The sequence below is a fragment of the Podarcis vaucheri genome (genome assembly GCF_965113315.1).
Source record: "Podarcis vaucheri genome assembly, chromosome: W".
Classification (NCBI taxonomy): domain Eukaryota; kingdom Metazoa; phylum Chordata; class Lepidosauria; order Squamata; family Lacertidae; genus Podarcis; species Podarcis vaucheri.
In genome coordinates, this window is record NC_138757.1 from 3,070,590 (window position 1) to 3,095,749 (window position 25,160).

At 44.8% G+C, this 25,160-nt stretch overlaps 1 protein-coding gene across 1 annotated transcript in view; it reads left to right on the forward strand.

Moving 5' to 3' along the window:
- Positions 1-22,241, forward strand: part of LOC309523304 (putative helicase senataxin) — a 74,818-nt gene extending 52,577 nt beyond the window's left edge. Inside the window, exons 9-12 of the mRNA XM_082207099.1 lie at positions 13,224-13,322; positions 18,142-18,229; positions 21,444-21,597; positions 21,745-22,241. Coding sequence (XP_082063225.1) covers positions 13,224-13,322; positions 18,142-18,229; positions 21,444-21,597; positions 21,745-21,749 — 346 coding nt within the window. The 3' untranslated portion in view covers positions 21,750-22,241. The remainder of the gene's footprint in view (positions 1-13,223; positions 13,323-18,141; positions 18,230-21,443; positions 21,598-21,744) is intronic.
- The last annotated feature ends 2,919 nt before the right edge of the window (positions 22,242-25,160 follow it).

A 25,160-nucleotide genomic window follows, 5' to 3' on the forward strand; every position in this document is an offset into this window, starting at 1 on the left:
GCTTTAGGACCTGGCTCACTCTCCGGGCTGCTTACTGCTCCAGCTTCCGCTGCATTTGAACTTGGCGCGCGCGCCCAACTCTCTACTTTCCTCTTAACCGTTGCCTCGCTCTCTGAGGAGGGCGTGACCACCCCTGACTCGTGCCCTCCCTCCTGCTGACAGCCTCCGGAACCCGATGCCTGGCTACCTTCCTCCCTGCTGCTCTCAGTCTTGAGCGTGGGTCCCGACTTCCAGCTGCTGCCGCCCTCAGTTATGAGCGTGGGTCCCGACTTCCAGCTGCTACTCTCTGAATCTCCTCTGTTCCCTTCCTCCTGGGGTGTCCCCCCGGATCCCCCCCTTGCTCTGCTCACTGGGGCTCCCTTTTGGGAGTCCTCTGACTCACTGCTTAGGCTTGGAGATCTCGGGTCGTCATCATCACTCATTTTCCCTTCGGATTCCTCCCCCTCGCTCTCTGCTTCCTCCCTTCTCTGCGTCTCTGCTCCTGAACCCCTGACAGCGGGAAACAATTTACTTCCCGGTTCTGGCGGAGACTCATGAGCTCGCTACAGGTCGAGGTGAGCTTCTCGACGGCGAGGCACCCAGAAACCAACGGACAAGCCGAAAGTGCGAACGGTATACTCCAGCAGTACCTACGCTGCTATGTCAGCGAGAGACAGAATTATTGGGTAGAGAAATTGGCTTTGGCTGAATTTGCGTACAATAACGCTGAACACGTCCACGGGAATGAGCCCATTCATGGCCAATTACGGGTGTCACCCCAGGGCCTTCCCGGGGTGGGGGGAGGAAGGATGGAGTGTACCTGCGGATGAGCAATTTGTGGAGGAAATGGAGGCCTTACACCAGCAACTCAGGCTGAACTTGGAGCGGGCCAAGGAAGTTTACAAGAGGCAGGCGGACAAGCACCTTTGGGAGGGGGAGGCCATACGGGTGGGAGACAGGGTGTGGTTGTCATCCCAAGGGTTGCCCTTAAAGGGAGGGTGCAAGAAGTTGCAGCCTAGGCGGCTGGGGCCTTTTGAGGTAATACAGCAGGTGAACCCAGTGGCATTTAAACTTTCACCGTACAGGGAGGGGCGGGAATTCCCGGGACGGGAGGGAGGGGTTACCACCCACCCGCGGGTAGAGGAGAGGGAACACTGTAACGAAGCCACGGAAATACTCGATTCAAGGTGGCGAGGTTGCCAGGTAGAGTACTTGGTAGCCTGGGAGGGGGAACCTAGGTCTGAAAACACGTGGGTCCCTGCTGAATCAATCACTGATGGGTATCTGGTGGAAGAATTCCACGGTTTGTTTCCGGATAAGCCCAAACCATTAGCTAGATTCTGGGAGGAAGAATTTGGACCCACAGACGACGAAGGGGACTTTGTGGGTTTTCCTGCCTCCGAAGAGGAGGGAGGGGAGGTGTCCGAGGGAGAAGGATCAGACTGGGAGGTTCAGCCAGTGGGAAGAAGTCCGAGCAGATGGGAGGCTGGGTTTGAATCCTCAGAAGGTGATGACAGTTCCTTCAGGGGATTCCCCGCATTGTCGACCGAGGAGAGAGAGGAGGTTGTATCGGAAAATCACGCCAGGGGTGGGGGTGGGGTCCTGAGGAGGAGGTGGATGTCAGGGAACTGCCATCAGTGCCGGAGGGAGAGAGCAAAATCCAGAGGGATTCCAGAGAGCGTCCCGGGAGTGGGAGAGGCAGCCCATCTTCTGGGGAAGAGAATCAGCGTAGCACCAGTGGAGAAGGGGGGCAGATGGGGGAAGCGGCGAGGTGGTCCCATGACTCCTTGCCGGGGACCAGCGGGGAGAGTAGAGGTCCTCCGCTGCCTACGCCCTCCTTGCGCAGAAGGCTTTTGCGCAGAGAGAGTAGGAGGAGACTAGGCGTCAAAGAGCTTCTTTGCTGGAAGAAGTTCAAGAAACGCCCACTGACGGATCCTGCCAGCGATTGAGACAGCCACGGGTGAGTGGCTGTCCAGACAGAAAGGGTTCACCCAGGCAACCCAGCCAGGTGTTTGCATCGGCTTACGCACGAGCAACCCCTAGGACCATTATAGTGGTGTTCAAGGATATTCCCAATCGTTTTTTACGCAAGAGAAATGTCTATAAAGAATCAACAAAAAACTTAACAGCTAACAAAATAAGGTTTCGATGGGAGTATCCAGAGGGTGTGTCATTTTATTATAAAGACAAGAAATTCAAAATTAAGACATTACAAGAAATGCAGAAATTTGGGAGAAGATATAAGGAGTTGGGGAAGATGGAGGGAGAGGAACAGGAAAGTGAAGAGGATAAACAAGAACAAGAGGGAGAAGGGGGAGATATTTAAATGTAAACAATAAAATAAAATTGTATTTAAATAAATAAATCAAAATGACAATTAAAATTATATCATAGAATGTTAATGGCATGAACAATAAAGCCAAAAGAAATAAAATTGAATGAGTTATTAAAAAAACACACAGACATAATTTGCTTACAAGAAACACACGTAACACGGAAACACAACAGAGTTTTAAAAAATAAAAAACTGGGGAATGAATTTATTTCCTCAGATGTACAAAAGAAGAGAGGAGTTGTTACATATGTCAAAAATATAGTGCACAACAAGTATTTAAAGATAATGAAGGAAGAATAATAGGAATACAAGTACAAATAGAAGGAGAAAAAATAATCATAGTGGGGATATATGCGCCAAATGAAAAGAAAGCAGACTTTTACAAAAAATTAGAGGAAATACTGATGGACTACATAGAGTATAACATATTGTTGGGAGACTTCAACGGGGTAATCTTCACTGAACTGGACAGATCAATAAGAAGAGTGAAATCAGACCAGGGGAAACTGCCGAATTCCTTTATATCCTTAACAGAAAATAATGAATTAGTGGATATATGGAGATTAAAAAACCAATTAACAAAACAATTCACATATTACTTAGAACCAAACCAAAGCTGGAGCCGGATATATCAAATTTGGACATCAAAAGAATTAACCACAAGAGTGGTGAAAGCTTAAATTTTACCAAAGATGTTATCAGATCATAATGCCATTACAATGGAATGGAAGACTATAGACCCAACAGTTAGGAGGTGGAGAATAAACGACAATTTGTTAGACAATACAGAAATATTAGAAAGAACTAAAAAAATCTAAGTACTTACTTTGAACTAAACCTAAATAAAGGCACAGACATAAATGTAGTCTGGGATGCAAGCAAAGCAGTTATGCGAGGATTCTTCTTGCAACAGAACTGTATTCAAAAGAGGGAAAGGGAAAAGAATAAAGTAGAAATATTAAATAAAATAAAAGATATAGAAAAGCAGTTGGTTAGGAAACCAGAGGACCCAAAATTAAAACAAAGAAGTAAATTGTTGCAAACTAAACTATGATTATAAATCAAGAGGTGGAATGGAAAATTAAACTACTAAAACAGCAAAATTTTGAATCAGCAAACAAAACAGGGAAATGGTTAGCTTGGCAACTATAGAAAAAACAAGGACAGAAGATTATAAATACAATAAAAGACAATAATGAAATAATAGATGACCCCAAAGAAATAAGGAAAGTGTTCCTTAAATTTTATAAAGAATTATATAAAGCACCCAAAGAAAACGAGGAGAAGATAAGAACTTATATAGGAAAACATAAACTGAGGGCAATTTCCCAAGAAAGAAGAGAATGATTAGAAAAACCAATATCAGAAGAAGAGATTATAGATGCAATTAAGCAAGGAAAGAATGGGAAGGCCCCAGGGCCGGATGGCATACCAATTAAGTATTATAAGAAATTAAGTCAACAATTAGTCTCCACACTAAAGGAAGTAATGAATAATATAATGGGAAAAGGGCAGATTCCCAAGACATGGGAAGAAGCATTTATTTCCCTAATACCAAAACAAGGAACTGATCTCACAAACGTAAAAAACTTTAGACAGATATCATTGCTTAATAATGATTATAAACTGTTCGCAAATATACTACCGCAGTGCTTTCTATTTTCTTGTTTATCTTTTGCTGCCATGCTGCTCTCCTGCATTCATTTTGTTGTCTTTTTTTAATAATAATTTTTAATTTTAACATATAAATTATAATACATACCACAAAACTTCACCACTTATACAATTTTTTTGGGACTTCCATCAGCACCTCTGATGATCCACCGTTTTAACCACTTCTTATGCATTTCTTAAATTCATATTGCCTTTCATTATCTTAACTAACCATCCTCCCCTTTATCCATTTTTGCAATAGTTCCAATAATTCACCTCACAAAACTTCTTGCAAACCTACAAACGTAGTCTGATCATCACAGTTACTTTTCAAATAGTCTGTAAATTCACCCCAGTCTTCTGTGAATTTCTGGTCCCGTAGATTTCGAATCCTTCCTGTTAGTTTATCTAATTCTGCATAGTCCATTAATTTCATCCTCCATTCTTCTTTCGTCGGTAATTCTACTTGCTTGCATTTTTGTGCCAATCATATTCTTGCTGCCGTCGTTGCATATAAAAACAGCTTACATTCTTTTCTGGGATGGGTGTTCCATCAGTATGCAGATGACACCCAGCTCTACCTCTCCTTTAAATCAGAACCAGTGAAGGCGGTGAAGGTCCTGTGTGAGTGCCTGGAGGCAGTTGGAGGATGGATGGCGGCTAACAGATTGAGGTTGAATCCTGACAAGACAGAAGTACTGTTTTTGGGGGACAGGGGGCGGGCGGGTGTGGGGGATTCCCTGGTCCTGAATGGGGTAACTGTGCCCCTGAAGGACCAGGTGCGCAACCTGGGAGTCATTTTGGACTCACAGCTGTCCATGGAGGCACAGGTTAATTCTGTGTCCAGGGCAGCTGTCTACCAGCTCCACCTGGTACGCAGGCTAAGACCCTACCTGCCCGCGGACTGTCTTGCCAGAGTGGTGCATGCTCTAGTTATCTCCCGCTTGGACTACTGCAACGCGCTCTACGTGGGGCTACCTTTGAAGGTGACCCGGAAACTGCAATTAATCCAGAATGCGGCAGCTAGACTGGTGACTGGGAGTGGCCGCCGGGACCACATAACACCGGTTCTGAGAGATCTGCATTGGCTCCCAGTACGTTTCTGAGCACAATTCAAAGTGTTGGTGCTGACCTTTAAAGCCCTAAACGGCCTCGGTCCAGTATACCTGAAGGAGCGTCTCCACCCCCATCGTTCAGCCCGGACACTGAGATCCAGCGCCGAGGGCCTTCTGGCGGTTCCCTCATTGCGAGAAGTAAGGTTACAGGGAACCAGGCAGAGGGCCTTCTCGGTAGTGGCGCCCTCCCTGTGGAACGCCCTCCCAGCAGATGTCAAAGCAATAAACAACTATTTCACTTTTAAAAGTCATCTGAAAGCAGCCCTCTTTAGGGAAGTTTTTAATGTTTGATGCTGTACTGTTTTTAATATTCAGTTGGAAGCCGCCCAGAGTGGCTGGGGAAACCCAGCCTGATGGGCGGGGTATAAATAATAAATTTATTATTATTATTATTATTATTATTATTATTATTATTATTATTATTATTATTATTATTATTATATCACTTCCTACAATGCCCAGTAAAAATGCTTCTGGTTTCTTTATAAATGTATATTTCAACATTTTTTTCATCTCATTGTATATCATTTCCCAGAAGCATTTCACCATTTTACATTCCCACATGTGATAAAATGTTCCTTCTTTTTCTTTACATTTCCAACATTTATTACTAACTTTATACATTTTAGCTAATTTAACGGGTGCAATATACCATCTATACATCATTTTCATCACATTTTCTTTTAAGGCACTGCATGTGGTAAACTTTAAACCTTCTTTCCATAATTTTTCCCAATCACTCAGCTGTAAATTATACCCAAAATATTTAGCCCAAGGAATTATAACCGACTTTACCTCCTCATCTTTCAAATGTCATTCAAGCAGCAATTTATACATTTTAGACAGAATTTTACAGTTATTACTTAATATCTCTAATTCAAACTTTGATTTTCATCAAATCCTTTTTCTTTAAAATCCTCTTTAAACATTTCATTGACCTGACGGTAGTGCAGCCAATCATTCACATTATCTTTGATTTCCTCATATGGTTTCATCTTCCATTTACTTCCTTCTTTTTGCATTAATTTCTCATAAGTTATCCATTTCCCACTCATATTGATCTTTTTCACACTCATTGCTTCTAATGGAGATAACCAATGCGGTGTTTTTTTACGTTCCAATAGGTTTTTATACCTATCCCATATTTCTATTAAAGATCTTCGAAATATATGGCTTCCAAATCCTTTATGGACTTTTGTTTTATTGTACCATAGACATGCGTGCCATCCAAATCTATTGTCATAACCTTCCAAATCTAACAGTTCTGTATTTTCTAGTAACATCCATTCCTTTAACCAACAGAGGCAAGATGCTTCATAGTACAATTTCAAGTCTGGCAGAGCGAAGCCTCCTATTTCTTTCGCATCTGTTAGCAACTTATACTGTATTCTCGGCTTCTTTCCCTGCCAGATATATCTTGATATTGTTTTTTGCCAATCTTTAAAAATTGTTGCCCCTTTGATTATTGGAATTGTCTGAAACAAAAATAACATCTTTGGTAGCACGTTCATTTTAATAGCCGAAATCCTTCCCCCAAAATGACAATTTCATCCTTCCCCATATTTCTAGATCTTTTAATACCATTCCACACCGGTGTATAATTATTTTGAAACACATCAATATTTTTGGAGGTCAACCAAATTCCCAAATATTTAACTCTTTTAACTGCTTCTATACTTATTTGTTGCTGCAACACTTCCACCAGATCCTGTTTCATATTTTTAACTATCATTTTAGATTTCTTTTTATTCAACTTAAAACCTGCCACTTGCCCAAACTGTTCTATCTCCTCTAGTACTTCTTTCACACTTGTAACTGGCTCTTCTATTGTTAATACCAAGTCATCGGCAATGGCTTTTACTTTATACTCATTTCGACCGACTGAGATTCCCTTTATTTTTCGTTTGTCCTTATTGACCTTAAGAAGACTTCCAGTACCAATATGAATAATAATGGTGATAATGGACACCCTTGTCTTGTGCCCTTAGTAATTTCAATGCTTTCTGTTACTATATTGTTTACAATCAGTTTTGCTCTCCATTTTGTTGTCTTAATGTAATTTTGCTGTCTGCTGGCTCTCAGCCAGCAGCACATGAGTTCAGTCTCCATATGAGATGAACTGTGTAGTAATGTTGGCCCACACCCCTACCCTCCTCACCTGTCCTCCAGTCCAGCAGGACCAGGCTGAGAGAGAGGTGGGCCAAATTACTTTCTATTTTTCAGAACAAAACACAACAGAAGGGTAGATGCTGCCACCACTCCCTTGTCTGGGGATACCCCAGAAGAATAACCCAAGGGAGAAGGTTACTCTTCAGTGTTACCGGCTGCCCCACCCTGCAATTGCTTCACCACAATTCGCAGGCAGAAATTCAACAGGTTCAGTAGGAGGCTAAGTGGTCAGACTTTGGATTCAGACTTTCCCCACGAAAGGCACACAGAACAAAATAGGAAAATCCTTTTTTAAGATTTATTTTAAAAACAAGATTAAACATACTTAAAAGTAGGCACATCTCTTACAGGGTTTCAGACAGGAAAATAAAAACATTGTAAAGCATCGCTAGCTAAACGTACTTACAAAACGAGAACACAAGAAAAATTAGGGCAGTTCGTAAAGTTCTCGGCTAAAGCCGCATTTCAAGAAGACAACAGGAATTCTACATCACAAAGAGTACACATATGAATGTAGCAAGGCAACTGTCAGCATGTTGATAAGCCTGACAGAAGGGTGGATGATGTTGCACGCTTGCAGGCTCCTTTCCTAAAGTTTTTATCCTTGAGACCCCACATGTAATCAGACCCCCAAGGACCAATCAGAATTTCTGATTAATTCAAAATTTACCAATGGTCACCTAGTTGGGTAATAACTCAGTTTGTGACAGCTGAAGCTCATTTATTCTCAAAACCTTGGGGATGAAAGGAGTTCCTTCCAATTTCTCAGAGACACAGCAGATCCTCCTTTCTCCTGTAAAGATGCTTGATAGCCCTGATTCACACAGGGACAGCACTTAGATAACCAGGTGTTAAAACACCACTAATCACTGGGAAGTTTTCCTTCCTGCAGATGCCTGAGATAACGTATTCACACTCCCAGAGCCAATTAGTCTAGGTTTAAAGCAACAGATATACATTTCCCATAAATCCTTTAGCCCTTGGTTTTCCCACAATGCTTTCCCTCAGCTTGACCAAAGTTTGTCTACTGAAATTTCCTAACTTCACTACAAACTCACTGTTTCTTTATGTAACTACCAAATAAAGTCTGCCTTTCAGGGATCAAATCATGAACTGAAATGTGAATAAACTTTTTGTTACTTTACTCAGAAAGACTCTTGTGTCTTTATTCTTTTAAGAGGGATTAAAGTGGACACCAGGAAAGATAAAGTCACTCAGATTCGGAAAGAAGTAGACTCCACCATGGGAGCAGGGCCGGGGCGGGAGAGTGCTAGAGTCCTGTCTAGTCAAGTTGCGTGGGATCAATTCCAATCTGTTACCTCCGAGGATGTGGACAGGCTGCTTGGGCGACTGAAACCAACCACCTGTCTCCTTGATCCTTGCCCATCCTGGCTGATAAAAGCGAGCCGGGAAGGGCTGGGCGATGGGCTCTGCAGGGTGGTGAATGCTTCCCTCCGTGAGGGAGCCTTCCGGAACCCACTGAAAGAGGCGGTTATCAAACCGTTTCTTAAAAAATCATATTTGGACCCGGCCCATATGGCCAACTATTGCCCAGTCTCAAAACTTCCATTCTTGGGCAAGGTGATTGAGCGGGTGGTTGTGTTAGCATTTCACTCCACCGATGCTGCATTTGAGATTGTTGTAAATCACATGCCTGTCTGAGAAGACTGTGGGAACGGAAGACAGCCTTATCTCTCTTTCGTTGTATGTACCGTATTTTTTGCACCATAACACTCACTTTTTTCCTCCTAACAATTAAGGGGAAATGTCTGTGCGTGTTATGGAGGGAATGCCTACGGGTGGCATGCCTACGGATTGTCCTCCTCTAAAAACTACGTGCGTGTTATGGTCGGGTGCGTGTTATAGAGCGAAAAATACGGTACTTTGGACTGTACTTTACTTCTTCTGTTATCTTGGAGTTGGAGAGAATGTACGCCATTATGCTGTAGTCTGTATATAGTGTGTAAATAAATAGTAGATTAGATCTATGTTGTTTCATGCTTCTTGCTGTGTTATGCCAGAAGATTAGTGTGCATATGCCAGCTGGTATATGTCGCTGAGTTCCCTGGAGAAGAAGGGAGATGCCTTTTCAAGTACTGCACACATCAGAGGATGCTCGGAGATACGGGGGCTTGCAGGCATCCCCAAGGCGTTTCCCAACAGGTTGCGGAACAACTCCAGGCACGCCTGGAGGATGCGGACCATTTGGATCCCTTCCATTTGTGATTCAGGCCTCATTATGGGACTGAAACTGCCTTGGTCACGCTGGTTGATGATCTCCGGCGGGCTAGGGACAGAGGTGAAAGCTGTTTCCTAGTTCTGCTGGATCTCTCAGCGGCGTTTGATACCATCGACCATGACATCCTTCTGGACCGTCTAGAGCGGCTGGGAGCTGGGGGCACTGTTAGACAGTGGTTTCGCTCCTTCCTCCTGGGCCGTGTTCAGAAAGTGGTGGTGGGGGATGAGTGTTCAGACTCCTGGGCCCTCACTTGTGGGGTGCCTCAGGGTTCCGTCCTATCCCCCATGCTTTTTAACATCTATATGAAGTCACTGTGGTGAGACCATCGGGGGGTTGGGCTGGGTGTCTTTCAATATGCAGATGATACCCAGCTCTACCTCTCCTTTAAATCAGAACCAGTGAAGGCGGCGAAGGTCCTGTGTGAGTGCGTGGAGGTGGTTGGAGGATGGATGGCGGCTAACAGATTGAGGTTGAATCCTGACAAGACAGAAGTACTGTTTTGGGGGGACAGGGGGTGGGTGGGTGTGGGGGATTCCCTGGTCCTGAATGGGGTAACTGTGCCCCTGAAGGACCAGGGGCGCAGCCTGGGAGTCATTTTGGACTCACAGTTGTCCATGGAGGCACAGGTTAATTCTGTGTCCAGGGCAGCTGTCTACCAGCTCCACCTGGTACGCAGGCTAAGACCCTACCTGCCCGCGGACTGTCTCGCCAGAGTGGTGCATGCTCTAGTTATCTTCCGCTTGAACTATTGCAATGCGCTCTACGTGGGGCTACCTTTGAAGGTGACCCGGAAACTGCAGTTAATCCAGAATGTCAGGAGCATATAACACCAGCCTTCCTTCCTCCTTTCCTTTCTCCTTTCTCCTTTCTCCTTTCTCCTTTCTCCTTTCTCCTTTCTCCTTTCTCCTTTCTCCTTTCTCCTTTCTCCTTTCTCCTTTCTCCTTTCTCCTTTCTCCTTTCTCCTTTCTCCTTTCCCCCTTTCCCCCTTTCCCCCTTTCCCCCTTTCCCCCTTTCCCCCTTTCCCCCTTTCCCCCTTTCCCCCTTTCCCCCTTTCCTTTCCTTTAAAAAAAATTATTAACAATTTCAACATAGCAAATTATCAAAACAAATCATCTTCCTTATCCCCCCATTTTTCCCTCCCACCTCCCCAACAAACCCTCCCTCCCTCCCTTCCCCCTACGACTTCCCTCAGCTCCATACGTCCTTATATTATCTATATTCTATGTTATCCCTCAATAAATTTGTGTATGTTTATTCAAAACCTGCCAGGGAGTCCAGTTCATTTTGTTGTTTTTTTATGTAATTTGTAAAAGGTTCCCATTCTTCTTTGAAGTCGCAGTTGTCCTTATCACGCAGTTTGTATGTCAATTTAGCTAATTCCGCATAACTCATCAGTTTTTCTTGCCACTGTTCTTTCGTTGGGATTTCCTCATTCTTCCATCCTTGTGCAATCAAGACTCTTGCCACTGTTGTTACATACATAAATAAGTCCTTTCTTTTCCTTGGCAGGTCTTTCCCTACAATCCCTAACAAAAGTGCTTCTGGTTTTTTTACAAATGTTAATTTAAACATTTTCTTCAACTCATTAAATATCATTTCCCAAAATTTTTTAATTTCTCTAGATTCCCACCACATATGGTAAAAAGTCCCTTCTATTTCTTTACACTTCCAGCATACATTTGACCCGGTTTTATACATTCTTGCAATCTGTACTGGTGTTCTATACGATCTATACATCATTTTCATATAATTTTCTTTCAAAAGAGAACAGTCTGTAAAATTTAAATCTATTCTCCACAATTTAACCCAATCTTCAAATTGTATATTATGTCCTATATCTTGTGCCCATTTGATCATGACCGATTTCACCTCCTCATCTTTTGTTTCCCATTCTAGCACCCTTCAGCAACTTTACTTTCCCTTCTATCACTTCCTTTTGAAATCTAGAAGTAGTATAACTAAATCCTTTCTTGTTGTCTTCTTTGTACATCTCGTTTAATTGCCTGTAATGTAACCAACTCTGAAAATGATCTTTTATTTCCTCATACTCTTTTAGCTTCCATTTTCCTTCTCGGTCCTTTAGTAAATCACTGTATGTAAGCCATTTTCCTTTTTTACCAAGTGGCTTGAGCAGCAAAGCTTCAAGTGCTGAGAGCCACCAAGGTGTCTTCTGTTCTACTAAATCTTATATCTTTCCCAAACCCTCATTAATGATTTCCTAGTTATATGATTATAAAATCCTTTATGTCCTTTTCCTCTCCCATACTATAGATATGCATGCCATCCAAATCTATTATCATGACCTTCCAAATCCAATGCTTCTTGCTTTCCCAGCTTTATCCAGTCCCTAATCCATACCTAACATGCAGCCTCATAATACAATTTAAGGTATGGGAGGGCAGGCAAAACCACCTCTTTCTTTTGTATCTGTAAGTAACTTATACTTTATCCTTGGCCTTTTGCCCCCCCCCCCCCAATAAACTTTGAAATTTCCTTCTGCCATTACTGGGATTGACTGGAACAGAAATAGCATTTTTGGCAAAACATTCATTTTTACCGCTGCTATTTTTCCTAGCAGGGAGAGGTTCATTCTGCTCCATATTTCTAAATTTCTTTTTATCTTGAGCCACACTATTTCATAATTATCTTTGTAAATATTTATGTTTCTTGATGTTAACCATATCCCTAAATATTTGACCTTTTTATGGACTTTCATCTCGATATTTTGCTCCAACTCTTTTTTCTCTTCTTCCTTCAAACTTTTGACTAATAATTTAGTTTTATTCCTATTTACTTTAAATCCTGCCACTTCCCCAACTTTTGAATCTTTTCTATAACTCTAGGGAGAGAATTTTTTTGGACATATAACACCAGTCTTGAAAGACCTACATTGGCTCCCAGTATGTTTCCAATCACAATTCAGAGTGTTGGTGTTGACCTTTAAAGCCCTAATTGACCTTGGCCCTGTATCCCTGAAGGAGTGTCTCCACCCCCATCATTCAGCCTGAGGTCCAGCTGCGAGTGCCTTCTGGCAGTTCCCTCATTGCAAGAAGTGAGGTTACAGGGAACCAGGCAGAGGGCCTTCTCAGTAGTGGCGCCCGCCCTGTGGAACGCCCTCCCATCAGATGTCAAGGAAATAAACAACTATCTGACGTTTAGAAGACATCTTTAGGCAGCCCTGTTTAGGGAAGTTTTTAATGTTTGATGTTTTATTCTGTTATTAATCTGTTGGCAGCCGCCCAGAGTGGTGCCCATAATCATCTTAACTAAGAGATTCAAATGAATCCGCAAGCTAGCTTCCAGGTATATTGAGGGGAATCTGCTCTGCTACATCACTTACTAGCATGAGTGAAGGAAGGATAATACTTATTCAATATATCCTTTCCTACTATGCTTAACATTCCCACAACCCCCCCCATCTCATTTGTTCTTGCAACAGCAGTGTGTAAAATACAGATTATATTCCCATGTTACATATGAGAAAAGTGAGGCGCAACAGCCCACCTACTGACTCAAGTAATCTCTCCAATCTACCATGTGCTCCCTCGCTTGCTCTCTCACTGTTTACATAGTTTTCTATTTCAGACAAGAAGTGTGGAGTTTTCTTTAACTTCATAAAAGTGTGGTTTGTTTCCTTCTCAATCAGTTTCACCTCTCTTTTGGGGATGAGTGGTGGTGGTAAAGAGAGAAGTGTATTTAGGATGGCACCATACGACATTCCTTTTCTCTACAGAGTCGGGGAAGTTGACCTTGTGGATGGGTTCCAGGGCCGTGAGAAGGACTGTATCATTGTGTCCTGTGTTCGAGTGAACAGCATGCAAGGATCAGTTGGGTAAGACTTTGCTGTCATAGTGTGAGGTGACAACTGAGGTGCCTCAACTTGGCAATTCTGACACTTAAGATGTGATCCTTGGGGTGGTCAAGTATGTGGGCCACTGTCCACAATTCAAGGTTGGAACAAGGGGTGTTGGAGCCCCTATGGTGGTCTTGTACTCCACTCTTGACCACCTGTGATGCCCATAAGGGATCTTATGAGAGGAGTTCCCAAAGTGTGGCACTCTGGCAGGGCCAAGGCTGTGTTAGCTTCCTCATTTCACCTCCCTTATCCCAATGAATTTACAATTCCTTATGTTGGCGAATCTGGGAGGGGGCTTCCACTGTGTCTAGCTGGGGGGGGGGAGAAGAGGGGGCCTCTAACCAGTGGTAGCAACTCTTCTGGCTCTTCCAGAAAAAAATAGCAGGATGTGAAAGTTCCTGCCTGTCCCACAACCCAAAAACTGTGTGTATGTGCCCTTCTGTCAAACTGCCTGGAAGAAATCATAGAATCATAGAATCATAGAGTTGGAAGAGACCACAAGGGCCATCGAGTCCAACCCCCTGCCAAGCAGGAAACACCATCAGAGCACTCCTGACATATGGTTGTCAAGCCTCTGCTTAAAGACCTCCAAAGTAGGAGACTCCACCACACTCCTTGGCAGCAAATTCCACTGTCAAACAGCTCTTACTGTCAGGAAGTTCTTCCTAATGTTTAGGTGGAATCTTCTTTCTTGTAGTTTGGATCCATTGCTCCGTGTCCGCTTCTCTGGAGCAGCAGAAAACAACCTTTCTCCCTCCTCTATGTGACATCCTTTTATATATTTGAACATGGCTATCATATCACCCCTTAACCTCCTCTTCTCCAGGCTAAACATGCCCAGCTCCCTTAGCCGTTCCTCATAAGGCATCGTTTCCAGGCCTTTGACCATTTTGGTTGCCCTCCTCTGGACACGTTCCAGTTTGTCAGTGTCCTTCTTGAATTGTGGTGCCCAGAACTGGACACAGTACTCCAGGTGTGGTCTGACCAGAGCAGAATACAGTGGCACTATTACTTCCCTTGATCTAGATGCTATACTCCTATTGATGCAGCCCAGAATTGCATTGGCTTTTTTAGCTGCCGCGTCACACTGTTGGCTCATGTCAAGTTTGTGGTCAACCAAGACTCCTAGATCCTTTTCACATGTACTGCTCTCAAGCCAGGTGTCACCCATCTTGTATTTGTGCCTCTCATTTTTTTTGCCCAAGTGCAATACTTTACATTTCTCCTTGTTAAAATTCATCTTGTTTGTTTTTGCCCAGTTCTCTAATCTGTCAAGGTCGTTTTGAAGTGTGATCCTGTCCTCTGGGGTGTTAGCCACCCCTCCCAGTTTGGTGTCATCTGCAAATTTGATCAGGATGCCCTTGAGTCCATCATCCAAGTCGTTGATAAAGATGTTGAATAAGACCGGGCCCAAGACAGAACCCTGTGGCACCCCACTAGTCACTCTTCTCCAGGATGAAGAGGAACCATTGATGAGCACCCTTTGGGTTCGGTCAGTCAGCCAGTTACAAATCCACTGAGTGGTAGCATAGTCAAGACCGCATTTTACCAGCTTCTTTACAAGAATATCATGGGGCACCTTGTCAAATGCCTTGCTGAAATCAAGGTAGGCTACATCCACTGCGTTCCCTTCATCTACCAGGCTTGTAATTCTGTCAAAAAACGAGATCAGGTTAGTCTGACATGACTTATTTTTCAGAAATCCATGCTGACTATTGGTGATCACAGCATTCCTTTCTAGGTGCTCACAGACTGTTTGCTTAATGATCTGTTCCAGAATCTTCCCTGCTATTGATGTCAGACTGACTGGGCGGTAATTATTTGGGTCCTCTCTTTTCCCCTTTTTGAAAATAGGGACAACATTTGCCCTCCTCCAGTCTGCCGGGACTTCGCCTGTTCTCCAGGAATTCTCAAAGATGACTGCCAGTGGTTCTGAGATCACATCTGCCAGTTCTTTTAATACTCTTGGGTGCAGTTCATCTGGCCCTGGAGACTTGAATACATCTAAACTAGCCAAATATTCTTGTACTATCTCCTTAGTTATTCTGGGCTGTGCTTCCTTTGCTGAATCATTTGCTCCAAATTCTTCAGGTCGGGCATTGTTTTCTTTATCGGAGAAGACTGAGGCAAAGAAGGCATTGAGGAGTTCAGCCCTTTCTGTGTCCCCTGTTTGCATTTCACCATCTTCTCCTCTGAGTGACCCCACTGTTTCTTTGTTCTTCCTTTTGCTACGAACATACCCATAAAAGCCTTTTTTGTTGCCTTTAACCTCTCTAGCAAGCCTGAGTTCATTCTGTGCTTTAGCTTTTCTGACTTTGTGTCTACACGTGCTGGCTATTTGTTTGAATTCCTCTTTGGTGGTTTCCCCCCTTTTCCATTTTTTGTACACATCCTTTTTTAATCTTAATTCAGTTAAAAGTTCTTTAGATAGCCACCCTGGCTTCTTTAGGCACCTTCCATGTTTCCGTCTCATTGGTATTGCCTGACATTGTGCTTTTACTATCTCCCTCTTAACAAACTCCCAGCCATCATGAACTCCCTTTCCTTTTAGTATTGCTGTCCATGGGATCTCACCCAGCACTTCCCTAAGTTTTATGAAGTCGGCTTTCTTAAAGTCAAGAAATTGAGTCCTAGTATGCTTGGCTGCTCCTTTCCGCTGTATAGTAAACTTCAGAAGAGCATGATCACTCGCGCCTAATGATCCTTCCACATCTACCCCACTAACCAGGTCATCAACATTGGTTAGGACCAGATCTAAAATGGCTGTTCCTCTTGTTGCTTCTCCCACTTTCTGGACAATGAAGTTGTCTGCAAGGCCAGTGAGGAATCTGTTTGACCTTATGCTCTTGGCTGAGTTTGACGTCCAACAAATATCCGGGTAATTGAAGTCCCCCATTACTACTATCTCCCTTCCTTTTGCATGCTTGGCCATCTGTTCCAGGAAGGCATCATCTATGTCCTCCGTTTGGCTTGGGGATCTATAGTAAACTCCCACAATGAGGTCTCTGTTATTCTTCTCTCCCTTAATTTTGACCCAAATGCTCTCACTTTGGCTTTGAGGTTCTAAATCTTGGATCTCTTCACAGGTATACACATCCCTGACATATAACGCCACTCCTCCTCCTTTCTTGTCTGGTCTGTTTCTCTGAAATAGATTGTATCCCCCCATTATTACATTCCAATCGTGGGACTTATCCCACCAGGTTTCAGTGATGCCTATTATGTCATATTTAGTTTGCTGTACCAAGAGCTCAAGCTCATCTTGTTTATTTCCCATGCTTTGCGCATTAGTGTACAGACATTGAAGTCCATTAATCATTCCCCCGTGTCTCTTATTTAAGGATTTTTTCCTCCCACCACTAGGTCCGCGTGCTGTTTGCTCCATTTGGTCTATGACATTTGGATGATCATCTTCATTAATTGATAGACTCCTACCTTCAGGAGCACTGTCTCCCTCCCCCACATTAGTCAGTTTAAAGCCCTCCTGATGAGGTTTCTGAGATTTTTGGCAAAAACATTTCTCCCAACCGTTGTGAGGTGCAGCCCATCACTTGCCAGAAGTCCATCTTCAAGAAACTGCAGTCCGTGATCTAAGAATCCAAATGGCAGTCTAGGGTAGCACACAATAAAAGCCAGATCTTGAAGCCAGAAGTTCATATTGTAAGTGGAGGTGCAGTGTGTGTTGAAGGTGAGGGGCACTTTGTCAGCTTACAACTGAACTATATATCTGGGAGGTGCAGGGAAGTTGAGGGGTTGGCAAGGCCAGAAGGAAGCATTGGGCTTTGGGGCAGAATGGAGGGCAGAGTGCAGACACCCTCTTGCCTCTCCTCTTCTGTAGCTTCAGATGGGTCACAAAATGGGGAGCCCCTATCAGAGGGCTCCTGGCTTCGATGGGTCCAGTGCTTTTAGATGCGCCCCAGAAGAACTGCTGTTCAAGTGTCAAGGTGGGAGTCGAGAGCAGGTCAGGAATAACTCACAAGGGGCTGAAATCAGGCAAGCAGGGTTGGACTTCTTTTTATTATTTTATTTAAAAGTTGGGGGGGGGGTTAGAAGGAGAAAAAATTTCACTGTTGTGCTAACGATGCATTTCTGTTTTTCAAGTCACCTGAATCACAACTAATAGTATTACAGTGGTGCCCCGCAAGACGAATGCGTCGCAAGATGGAAAACTCGCTAGACGAAAGAGTTTTGGAGGTGCTTCGCAAAACGAATTTCCTATGGGCTTGCTTTGCAAGACGACAATGTCTTGCGAGTTTCTGCTGGTTTTTTTCCCTTTCCCCCCTTTTTCTAAGCCGCTAAGCCGCTTATCAGCTGATCTGATCAGCAGATAAGCCACTAAAAGGCGCTAATAGCGCTAATCCGCTAATCCTTCAATGGGCTTGCTTCGCTAGACGAAGAGAATCACAGAACGGATTCTTTTCGTCTTGCGAGGCACCACTGTACTCCACCAACAGGTTGTGCTGGATAGGCAGCTGAAGGTCCTGACATGGAATGAAGCTGGTTTCCACCACCAGCCCACTTCCTTTCCACATGTGTTTTTTTTTTATGGTGGTGGGGGTGTCTGCGCTTGGAAGCCACATGGTGGCGGGTAGGGAGCAGCTGAAATTGCAAAAGCAGAGCATGGACTGATTTTAAGATTTATTCCTCCTTGGTGGGAATGCCTGAAACTTTTTTAATGCCTTTGAAATTTAAACAGGGATTTAGTTGAACCCCACAGTGGTAGCTAGTAGGGCACTGTGCACATAGCTGCCCATCCTGAGCCAGCCTTACATACAGGGTTTCCCACCGCCTCTAGGTTTCTGAAGAGTCTGCAGCAACTGAATATCACCATCACCCGAGCCAAGTACAGTCTCTTCATCCTTGGACACCTGCAAACGCTCATGGTACGTGGAAGAAGAAATAAACACCTTTGTGGAGGGTTAATGGTGGTGTCCTGGGCTTGGCCCAAAGACACCTGGATTTATACACACACACAAACTCCCCATATCACCTCCAAAAGCTATAAATCAAGCCTACTTCATAGGGTTGTTTGGAAGGAGAGCATAACAGGATTCAGGGGTGCCCACAGGATTTTCTGAGCACAGTACCCTGTATAGATTGGGCCCTCTGCCCACACTTGCAAAAGAGGGCACACGTTGGCTCTGCTGGCTGTGGCAAGTGGGAGTTGTAGTTCAAAACATCTGGAAAGCATCAGGCTGGCCAAAAGGTGTCGTAAGTAATTATGTATTTTGAACCAACAGTGTTAGGGAAAATATTGGGCAGCTGTGGTAAAGCTTCGCCCCCAGCCACTTGCTCCTCCCTCACCTGTCTCTGCTCTCCGGCCAGACCAGGTTTCTTGAGCAGGGCTAGCAGGCGTGTTTACTTTTTACAGAACAGGACAAAATAACACCGGTAAGGCTGCCACCACTCCCTTTGTCCCGGGGAACCCAGAGCCACAACCCAGGGAGAAGGCTGTGCCCCGTTATTGCTGGTTATCCCCCCTCCACAGGCTGTATCCACAGACCTGCAGACAGAAATTCTACGGTAGAGCGTAACTAAGCGTAAGGCTAGGAATTAGCTTTTCCCCCGGAAAGGCACACAAACCAAAAACAGTTTCTTTCTTTAAAATTTATTTTAAAAGGACATAAGAAAACATGCTAAATTAGCAGGCACTTCCTTTGTAAGTTACAAGGCAAGAAAACTTACATACTCACATCGAAACAAAGAGAGAATAGTTAGAGTCCTTTCAAGTCCGCACTCAAAAGCTTTCGCAATTCTCCATCACAAAGGATGTAAGGACAGCCACTTAGATGGAACTTCAGCAGCCAGGCGTTTTGCGGATTGCAGAGCGCGCTTTTCCAGCCATTTCCCAGATCTCTTATCCCCGATTTGCACGTGGGTCGGAACCCCCAGAACCAATCATAACTCTTTATTTTTCAAATTCTCCAATGACCGGCTTGCAGGCTAATCAATCTAACTTCTAGCAGCTGGGTCAATTAAAAACCCAGAGCCTAAATCAAAGGGTTCCTCCCTTCCATGGGGTGTCTACAGATGCGCATTCCCAGGCAATCAAGCCAGATAAGATCACTAAGGGAATGCAGATAGCTTCGGACCCAGGTGCTAAACCTTCCATTAAATCAAGGGTCTTCCTTTCCCATAATAAAGCTTTCACACCCTGGGAGCCTGTTAGTCTGGGGTTAAAGGGACAGAACTTATTTCCCATGGTCCTTGTGGCTTGCTGGTTACCCACAAGGCCTCACTCTCGTTGCTTGACCAAAGAATAGTTTCTACACAAACACTAACTTTACTACAGCAGCATTTGCTTATTTATTGAATTTATGTTCTGCCCAAATGAGCCCAGTGTAGTAAACATGCCACACACAGAATAAATGTTAAAGCATTCTAAAAACAGCTACGATTAAAAATCGGGGGGGGGGGGGCTTTCTCTCATCCAGTGATCTCAGCATTGCTAGGAACAGTGTTCTTCAACCACCAAAAGTGCTGGCTAAACAAACATGTTTTCAAATGCCTCCTGAAAGGCAATGATGAGGGAGAAAGGCATAGCTCCCCAGGGAGGGCATTCCACAAAGAGGGAGCCACCACTGAGAAGGCCCTGTCGCTTGTGGGTGCCCAGAGGAACCTGAAACTCAGGTTTCATAAATTATAAAACAATTAGGTTACTTTAGGTCTTTCCACAATTGAGCTTAAACTGGCAATACTATATTCCAGAGCTAAGGAAGCTCTGTTGCCTCCCAGTGTTGCTGGACTACAACTCCCGTCTTCTGACCTTTAGCTATGCTGGCTGGGGCTGGTGGGAATTGGAACCCAACAACACAGCTTCCCCACCACTGCTATTTTTCATGCAAGACCAAGCATGGCACTTCAGGGGGTGGACCATTTGATCTGATCCACCAAGGTTGTTCGTGAGAGGCTGTAAGGGCAGGGACTGGGAATCCTACAGCCCTACAGATGTTGTACAACTCCCATCAGCCACAGCCAGCATAGCCAATGGTCAAGGGATGGTGGGAGATGTAGTTAAGCAGCATATAGAGGGCCACAGAAGTTCTCCACTCGTCTCAGTGTTTTAAAATGCCAAACTGTGTGGTGGGGAGGGTTTATTTCAAGCGGAGAAAGGGATCAGGTTCTCTACCATGTCAGTTGCTTCTGCGCCATCAGACTCTTCTCTATCCTGACACTTTTCTCCCAGTCAGGCTCTTGGACTGGGAGTGAGCCCTGTCGGGAGAAAAGTAAGTGGAGTGGGGGAGACCTCAGCACCCTCTTTCCCATCCTGCCACTTTTCTGTGTGAAATCACAATCACTCACATACGTATGCACTCAGTCTTATTATGGTCACTTTTGTCAGTCTTGTACTGCAATGACTTTGCCACTAGAGGGCCTCCAATCCAGATTTATCCATTTGGAAGTCCTGGTGATGGTGGTTTGCTGATGCTCCTGTAAAGTGGCAGAGTTGTTAGTGGACTTGCATTAAACAATACTTGTTTCTCTGTCACTGGTGGTTCTATAGCTGCAGTGAGGAGGGAAGGATAATTGTAGCCTATGTACAAATGAATTGGAGGGATTCTCTGTTGTGTGCTCAGAAGCCACTGTTTACCAGTGAGTGCAATCCAAAGGAAGTTCTGTGTCCTAATTTCTACTGACACCCATTATTAGTGGTCTTTAGTATTTCAGATTAATTTAGCCAGTCTTTTTCAAGCTAAGGTCTCCTCCATTTTTCCTTGTGGAATGCTGTTGAGAGGCATACTCCAAAAGCAGATGGAGCCAGAGACCCACACAATCACACTCGCCCTCTCCTGCAGTGCAACAGAAGTTAGAAGAATCTCCTTAGAGGGAGCAGGTGGGATTGACAAGTTGAAGGGTGGTGGGCTGACTGGGAATGCTGGGGGGGGGGGACTGATTTGGTCACCAGGTTCCTGTCCCTGCCTTCGAAGAAAAGAGAACTGGGAGCAAGCTACAACAGCCTCTACTTTGAGGCAGCAGGATTAACTTCGAATCCATGAATTTTCCCAACTCTTGCTTATAAACCGTCACTACCGCACCTGCCCAGTCTCCTGTCCTAATAATTTATTGTTTCTTAAAATAAAATAAAAACCATTGTAGGAAAATGAAGATTGGAATGCTTTGATTCAAGATGCTCAGAAAAGAGGTGCCATCATCAAGACCTCCAGTGCCAAATACAATGTTCCTTGCTATGCAAGTGATGCTAAGAAGATCTTGAAGCCCATGGCAGTCCAGCAGAGCCAAACAAGGACAGGTGAGTGCAGCATCTGAGTTGCATGGAGCTCCTGGACGACATACCTGGCAATACTCAGCTGGTGCTCCTGCTCCAGGAAACAGTGAGGCATGGCCCTTGCCAGTATCTCAGGATTCCTCTTCCCTAAAGCCATTCCTTCCTACACAGGCTAAACCTGTCCAAGAGCTGGCCAAAAGATCCAGCAATGAAAGTGAAGGCCTCAGATGAATTGCTGGAAATCTAGGCCCCCCTTGATGCCAAGCGACAGAGGACAATGCAGTAGCCCCACAGTCCCTCCCGTATACTCAGAACCTTTTATTGTGGCTGCTGGTGTACCTTGCTCCACAGCCTTTTCCTGGATTGCAAGGTCATCTGCCTGAAAGATAATGCATTTTGAGTGATTGTTTTCTATATCATGGAGAGTTAGGCAGCCTGCTTCCTGTGCTGTAAACTTCAAGAAATCACACACTGTAAATGTTGGGTGTAGTGTATATTTGTACGGCATGTAGAGAAACTTATCTTTTAGAGGTGAAACAGGCCTGGCTGTGGCCACAGTTAAATCACATGCCCCTGGGGCGAGTGTCCTGACATGTGCCTTGTCACATGCAAACAGCTCACCATGAGAATTTGGCTTGCTGGTGTCTCAGGTTAGCATGTCCACCCCTCATTGGTGTGCAAGTTGTTTGATCTGGCGCGACCCCCGCTAATTGATTTACGATCCTCAATTAGCTCTTTACTGCCCGGCACACTTCTCCTGCCGCACGCTCTGCTCCGATCTCTCAGTCACGCCGTAGCAGAGATTACACAGCGGTGTAAAACTGTCATGTAGCTTGGCTTCCAGACAAACACACACAGTCCAGGTTTGTCTATTTACAGCTTTTATTCCAACATTTCTCAGGAATTTCCAGGACTATTTGCAGCCATGACAAAACTGCATCCTTTCCCCACAAAGTACCGAGTGGGACTGGCATACTCTTCCCAAGCTCCTCCCAAGCTTCCAAAATTGACGTCAGAATGGTGTGGCATCATGGGAAGAACTTAACCCGTTAAGTTCCAACCTCAACACCCCCCCTTGCTGCACCTTCTGACAAGACCTTTTTGAGCTCAACACCTTACCCTTTGCCTTGTGCTCCTTCCCAGCATCTTTCCCAGGCACCTGTTGAACCCTTTCAACACTCCCAGAATCACACTGTGCGAATCTCGCCCACGCACATGTTGCCTGGTATCTTTCAGGTGGAATGCCCTTTGTTGTGCGACTAGACCTTCTGGGCATAAACTCAGATGTTACCTCTGACTCACTGCCACCAGGAAATGTGTCCTCAGCATCACGGGATTCCCCCTCTGACTTAAAACGTTTTCGAATCCTCTCCATTACACTCACAGGAGAACTGGGCTCGCTTTTGGGTGTTCTCCTTACATCTTGTGGAGAAACTACCGATACCTCCTCCTGTTCCTGACTTTGGTCAGTTACCTGATCGTCATCATCAGACTCAGCTTCTTCTTCCTCCCCCTCATAATCTTCCTGTTCTGAGAGACACTCTGAAAGAACATCACGCTTGACAGCAGCTTGTGTCTTTTTATCCTGCTCATAGAACTCAGCGTGTTTACTGATCAGTAACTTACTCTGATCACCTGATGGAAATGCAAATCTCCATGCACTCGCTGTTGGCTCATACCCACAGAAGATCATTTTTCGGAACTTGGATCCATCTGGCCCCTGCAAAGCAGCAGGTACCGGCACAGACGCACGTGACCCGAACATACGCAAAAAATGAATCTGGGGTTTCCTGCCATGCAACAGCCCAAATGGTGTGTCCCCTACCATGGAATTGTAGGTGCGATTCCAGGTGAAGCTTACATACTTGATTGCCTCCAGCCAAAACCTTGGAGGTAACCCAGAGTCTTCCAGCAACACCTGTGCAGTTTTAACCAGAGCCTGACACTTCCGCTCTGCCACTCCCCTCTGATTGGGTGAAGTCACTGTGTGACGTATCCCTTTCTTGTGAAAGTACTTCTGCAAAGCAGAACCTGTAAACTCAGCTCCTCTGTCACTTGTGACAGCTTGCACTTTGGTGGAAAACCTTTGTTCCACCCCCTCAATCCACCCTTTGATCAGCTGTGCTGCATCATCCTTGGATTTGAGGCCATGTATCCAGGAATTCTGAGTAAAATCCTCCTGCATCGAGAGCAGAAACCTTGACCCTCCCAGACTTGGTTCCTTTACAGGACCCCACAAATCTATGTGAACCAGTTCAAAAGGCCTAGTGGTTATCCTTTCAACCTTTGGATAACTGCATCCTTTTACCTTTGCCAGTTTGCAAGTTTCACAATTTACAGCATGTCCACATTCTGAGATCTTACAACCATTGGAAACTTCTGGCAGCACCTGTAGTTCTTCAAGAGAACTATGAGCTGTACGTGTATGCCAAGCATGTACGCATGAATCATGATTGGGAATTGTAGCACGCAGTGCTTGTGCTTTCTCAACCTTCCCACCACCCTCCAGAGACGTTTTAAGAATGAAGAGATCATTTTGCCCCTTTTTAACCTTGGCAAGCATCCTCCCTCCTTTGGAGATCGTGCACACATCACCCTGAAAACAAACCGTAAATCCCTTTTTCAGTAAATAAGGCACAGATAAAAGACAGTGTTGCATCCCAGGAACAGTACAACACTCCAACGTTTCCTGTAAAATACAAAAATGCAAATTTACAGCATTAGTCATATTTCTTTTCTGTCCATTTGCAAACAGTACAGTTTTCCCGGCAGGAATTGCCGTGCAGTTCCACCTCTCGACAGCAGGTGTCTCTGTAATCAAATTGCGATTAGCTGCAGAGTCAATAACAAAACTTAGCTCTTGGCTTGTCCCACGGCTGTCTTCAGCCAACGCCAGACTAGCCGTGATTTGATAAGTCTCCTGACGTTGTTTTCCTCGTCCTTCTCTTGCGTTCCCACGCTGACCTCCCCTTCCAGACTGGTTCCCATGGAAACCCGACTGATTTCCATGGAAGGTGTCCTTGAAGCCTTCCTGTGCAGCTGCTCTCTGTGGGCAGTCTCTTTTGAAATGACCGTGGGATCCACACACGTAGCACCGACGAAACCCAGTGGAAAAACACTGCCTGGGTCTCCTCCCAGCTGGCCTGGCCCTCCTTCTTCCGGAAAAGCACTCCTTGCCAGATCCGCCCCCCCTGAACTGCCGCTCCATTCCAGCAGATTCAGTGGAAAACTTTTCAAACTTGCCTTTGTAACTCTCCGCCCCCCCGACTTGCTCACTAGCACTCCTTGAGGCTAAATCATCAGGAACAGGGGCTCCAGCCATCTCTAGGCTATCAGCTTCCATCTGCCCTAGGCCTCCTGCTGAGCCTTCACACAGACGTTTCAGCACACTCCAGGCCCCACACGCAGATTCAATGCTTTCCAGGTGATGTTGCAAATTTGCATGAACACCTGCTCTCAACATGCAGACCTCAGCTCTCATAGCTTTCTCCCTCTGCATTTTCTCCTCCAGAGAAACAGACTTCAGCTTTCCTGCATCTCTGTCCACCAGTTGCACTGGTTCCCTCTGGGAAATGTCCCAAACCTCC